Source organism: Galendromus occidentalis, unplaced genomic scaffold, assembly GCF_000255335.2.
Source record: "Galendromus occidentalis unplaced genomic scaffold, Mocc_1.1 scf7180000076799, whole genome shotgun sequence".
Lineage (NCBI taxonomy): Eukaryota > Metazoa > Arthropoda > Arachnida > Mesostigmata > Phytoseiidae > Galendromus > Galendromus occidentalis.
In genome coordinates, this window is record NW_003804788.1 from 4,757 (window position 1) to 9,895 (window position 5,139).

The window sequence follows — 5,139 nt, forward strand, 5'->3', positions numbered from 1 at the left end:
AATTATTTCGATGGTTTTTTCGATAGAGTTCCGTTTCCCGAATGAGGCCTGAGACTCGGAAAGGGTTTCCGGCCTCCAGCTCGCCCGCGGAGACGATATTTGAGGTCTTGAGGACGTTGTTCATTGAAATATCCCACCAACTTTATGCATGCAGATTTGAGAGAGACGAATGCTCCACGACTTGAATGATCATGCCATCCGGTCTCATTCGTTTTCCGGCTTCGAAGCATTTTTCCACAAATTCTCTCCGGGTTACGGTAATAGTCTTGATCACCTCCATCGCCGTCACTTGTGGTCCTCCGCAAAGTCTCGATGCACAGTGAAGCTCAGCCCGAGAGCGCACAACGAAGAGCGATCCCGATGCACGTGGTTTCCTGCTTGACTTCCAACTTCCTACAGAAGTGGAGACCGCGCCAGCTTGCCCGTGAGTCAGACTCGGAACATCGTCTGCTGGCGCTCAAGAGATCGCTTTTCGGGAACGAGCTGTTGGATGTCGGATCGCCGAGATGACTCGCTTCGCCCCCGAATCGCGAGCACCGATCGGGATCCATATCCATGCTATTGTAAAAGAGGGAATCTCTCTCCACAATCGAAGCGGATCAAAGCCTGTAGCGAATTCTGCATCCCGGTATCTCCGCCTTTGGTCACCCACGAGCAGTGAAAGAGAGGAAAAAATATTCTAAGACAGCCCAGGCCATCTCGTCTGAAGCATGCCCGGCTATAATTCGATGTCTCCGATGAAGACCTAAAATCAGCGAAAATTTGCCTTTTTTTTTTTTTAAAGCCCTTAGCGCAAAAATGCGCAGAAATTGGAGATGTGCTTCGAAAAGCGGAAGGCTTGAGGAGCTTTTAAAAAAAAAAATTCCTGGGGTAAGTCGGGGCAAAGGTCTTAAATGAGCAATTTAGGTTTTCGCCTGTTGTCGGCCACGGAAGAATTCTCCCTCGGTCGTATCGACACAAATCGCAACTCTTCGGGTCGGTGCGTCCTTGTGGGGGGTCATCCGTCCCTAATTTTCATCGTATCGGGTAGTCTGAACCATTCAAGTTTGAGATATGGGCGAAAAACGACCGAATAATTTTGTCCACCTAGAAATCGATTTTTGACCACTGTGCGCCGGAGCACGGAGGAGCCACGAAGCAGCACTCAACGACTGTTTACATCAAGGCGAAAACCTACTTCCCCTAGTGCCGAATGCGATTTCGGGAATGCGAATTCGCCATTACCGCCGACATCGGAAAAACTTTCCTACAGTTCGAGATCTACCCGAGTGACCGAACTTTCCTCAGATTCCTGTGGCCACTCGGTATCTCCGAGAAACCAGACGCCCGCGCCCCCATCAGGGAATTTTGCACGAGAGTTCTTGATTTCGGACTGATCTGTTCACCATGGCTACATATCAAAGGGGTGAAGCACCACTTGAAGGACTGCCTTCAGTCACCCTCCGAGGACCAAGATTTCATCACAGAAATCGCGGATAAGCGATTTCTTGGACGACGTATGTTTCGGGGTAGACTCCAGGGAAGAGGCGAGAAAGAAAATCGCCAAGCTGTTCGATATATTCCAGAAAGCTCACTTCCCTCTCCGAAAATGGTGCACAAGCGACAGAACCATCGCGGAAACCATCGAGGAACTGTCGCCTGTTCGAGAACACTACAATCAGAGCCGGCACCGACGACGCTAATTTTCTTGGAGTGAGATGGTATCACTCATCGGATAGTCGCCGTGTCTTCTCACAGAAAGCACTGACGGAACTCACTACGAACAACCCATCCAAGAGAAAACTTCTCAAAGGGCTCGCACAGATTTTCGACCCTCTCTGCATCATGACACCCGTCACAGTAAGAGCGAAAAGACTCTTCCAATCCCTATGGAAGAGAAAGATCGACTGGGACGACATCCTCCCAGAAGACATCAGACTCAGCTACGAAGATTTCGTCTCCACGCTGAAGAGATGCGCAGAATTCAGGATAAACAGACCGCTCAGCTCGCTGTTCTCGACAACGAGTTTCGAATTGCACACGTTCTGCGACGCGTCACTGGAAGCGTACGGGGCAGTGATCTACTTGAGAACGATCGGAAACAACTCAACGGAATCAAGACTCATAATATCGAAGGCACGAGTCGTCCCCACGAAAGCAAGATGGTCGATTCATCGCTATGAACTCATGGGAGCCCTGATGGCCGCGCGCATGACGGCCAACATCAGGAACTTCCTGAAACTCAAAATCGATCAAGAGTACTACTGGATTGACAATATGGCTTGTGTCTCCTGGATTCGCAGCACACCTGAAAAATGGCAACCATTCGTCGCGAATCGTGTCCGGGAAATCGGCAAACTAACGTCCCCCAACTCATGGAGATATGTCAAATCAGAGAAAAACCCCGCAGATATATTATCTAGAGGTGCAGATATCTCGAATCCAGAGGGCCGTTCTTGATGGCTCCATGGACCCCAGTGGTCGACCGTCCCGAACTGGAGGATTCCTATCGATCAACCCACAATCGAAGAAACGAACGAGGAAAGGAAATCGCAGACGGCGATATGCCTCCACACCGTTCACAACAAGGAAGACGATCCGATCGACAAACTCCTCAACCCAACGCGTTTCTCTTCGTGGTCGAAATTCGTGAGAGCGCAAGCATTCTGCAACCAGTTGAAAACGCTCGCCCGAAAAATTAAATCCAAACAGTTACACCACAGGAATTCGACTCGCATTACCACCCTCAATCGAGTCGACGGACTACATATAAAACCATCGGAATACGAAGAGGCAGAACGCGATCTGATGAAGAGGATCCAAAAGAGACACTTCCCGACAGAGGTCTCGACAAGCGGCAAAGAGATTCCGAAGACGAGTACCATCGCGCAGTTCCAACCCTTCATGGATGTTGACGGCATCTTAAGAGTGAGATCCCATCTAAAGAGATCCAACGATCATTCGTACGACCAAAAAAATCCGGTAATCATTCCAAGCGAAGATGGCTGGGGCAATTTGATCGCGCTCTCTGTTCACGGCAGAGAATGCTGGCACTGGGGCGGCATCGCGATGACTCTACAAGAACTCAGGGAAAAGTAATTCACTCTGAAATCTAGAAGAATCGTCTATGAGACATTGAAGACGTGTCCGGGCTGCAAACGCTACAACGCCAAACCAGCCGCTGAGCCGACTCCACCACTGCCAGCCTTCAGAGTCGCAACCACACCGCCGTTTCTCTTCACAGGCGTGGATTTCGCTGGTCCTTTCGCATACAAAAAGGAAAACGGAAAGAGGGCGAAAGCGTACATCCTGCTATTCACCTGCGCCGTCTCGAGAGCCATCGCACTCTTTCTCACTAAAGACCTGTCGACATATGAGGTGTTGAACGCGTTACAAAAATTCATCAACCGTTACCCATCAGCGAAAAACTTCGTCTCGGACAACGGAGCGTCCTTTCCTTGCGCCGATTTGGAAATTAAGTTGATATACAACCACATTTCGAGAGGAGACATCTCATCATGGCTCACAGACTCGAAATTGACATGGAATTTCATCTCACCCGCAGCACCATGGGTCGGCGGTTTCTGGGAACGAATGGTAGGCTGCGCCAAACGCTGCCTGAAACGGACCCTCAGGACAACCATCCCATACTTCGGAGACTTCGAGGTTATCCTCTCAGGCGTAGAAGCTATAATCAACCAGAGACCGTCAACGACGGTCTCACCCGACCCGAACGAAGTTCGAGCACTGTCGCCAGCGAACCTTTATACGACTACGACGGCCACTCACGACTGCCAGAATCGAAAGAAATCCCGAAGCTACGGAAAGACATCGGAGCTATCGTTTTCTCGAAACGGTGGAATTTCCAGTCAGAAGACGTTATCGGCATTCTGGAAACGGTTTCAAGCAGAGTACCTCGCAAATCTACGAACAGCGCACTCAAGGCGACCGGTGAAGCAACGCTCTCTCCAGCTCGGAGAGATCTGCATTCTGAAAGAAGAGAATACCCCGAGAAGTCACTGGCCGCTAGTCCGCGTCGTAGAGCTATACAAGAGCTCCGCGGATCACCGTAACCGGACCTGCACTATAAAATTCAGTAACGGGAGAACTCGATTGAGACCGGCAAAACTTCTATACCCGTTGGAACATGGAGCGCCGGACCCCCTGCAATGAAACGAACATGAGATCACGTGTTACTGGCGGATCACCCAGTCAAGGGGACTGATGACCAGCATTAGAGAATAGTGGAAAAAGGAAAACATATGTTTATTTACAATCGAAATACGATCATCACACGACAGAAACTCAGTCGGATTCATCACTGGAAGCCTCCTCGATTCGTATGTCGAACTCCGGATCGCTATCACCGGCTTCGGGGGGCTCATGCCGAGTTCCAGTGAACTTCACCAGGGTTTTGGATACGTCCCGAGTATGAGGACTACGTGCATGCCTCACATATCTCATGGCCGGCCGTTAACTCGCCACAGCACTTCGGGCCGACTCGGGGTTAGCCCGCTCGCGACGCAACGGATTTAGCGGCACGCGTCTCTCTTCTCCAGCGGGACCCTGAACAACTTTCGTCACACGCAGGACCCCATCCGCGGGGGGAGGGCGGGCCGAGCCCAGAACGGTCCGGGCCGACGTACGGCAGCCTTCGCTTTCGGGGAATCCAGGGGAATATACTAGGGAAGTGGGGCCGGTGGTCAACGATTCGAATCTCCGACAAGCCCACGAGGCCCAGCCACCTCCTCCGCAGAATCCGAACACTCCGTCGGCAAAGATTTCGCGTCGTTCGCGACATCCGGGCCCCTTTCAATTTTCTCCGCGAGAGCGACGACTGCAGGCCCACTGGGCTCCACCCTCGCTCCGACGGATTCTGGACTTTCTTTCCACGGCAACTTCGTGGCGTTAGCGATGCCCGATTTCTTTTCTTCTTTCGTCACGGAGATAGTTTATGCAGCGGGCGGTGTCCATATCACCGCCTTCTTGGTAACCTCCCCTGCAGGGGCGAGTTCATGGGACCCGCCGTTCGCCACCTCTGCCTCGGGGAAAGCGCTTACCGGCTCAACCTCGGGAGTGGCACCCTCATTTTCGTCACCTGCTGCCGGCGCAAGGGAAAGCACTCGATGTCCCGCGAGCATGGTCTCCTGCCGACGCGCG

At 51.8% G+C, this 5,139-nt stretch overlaps 1 protein-coding gene across 1 annotated transcript; it reads left to right on the forward strand.

The window, feature by feature from the left end:
* Nucleotides 1-1,824: 1,824 nt before the first annotated feature.
* LOC100897675 (uncharacterized) lies at nucleotides 1,825-4,152 on the forward strand. The gene is made up of 3 exons (XM_003740170.1): nucleotides 1,825-2,404; nucleotides 2,510-2,907; nucleotides 3,121-4,152. The coding sequence occupies exons 1-3, from the start codon at nucleotides 1,825-1,827 to the stop codon at nucleotides 4,150-4,152; spliced, it is 2,010 nt and encodes a 669-aa protein (XP_003740218.1).
* The last annotated feature ends 987 nt before the right edge of the window (nucleotides 4,153-5,139 follow it).

Excerpts from the sequence above, each read along its gene's own strand:
- LOC100897675 (XM_003740170.1), top strand. The coding sequence starts at position 1,825 with ATGACACCCGTCACAGTAAGAGCGAAAAGACTCTTCCAATCCCTATGG. Across the intron at positions 2,405-2,509 it reads CGCAGATATATTATCTAGAG|AAACGAACGAGGAAAGGAAA; the intron begins GTGCAGATATCT and ends CCACAATCGAAG. Across the intron at positions 2,908-3,120 it reads ATGTTGACGGCATCTTAAGA|ACGTGTCCGGGCTGCAAACG; the intron begins GTGAGATCCCAT and ends GAGACATTGAAG.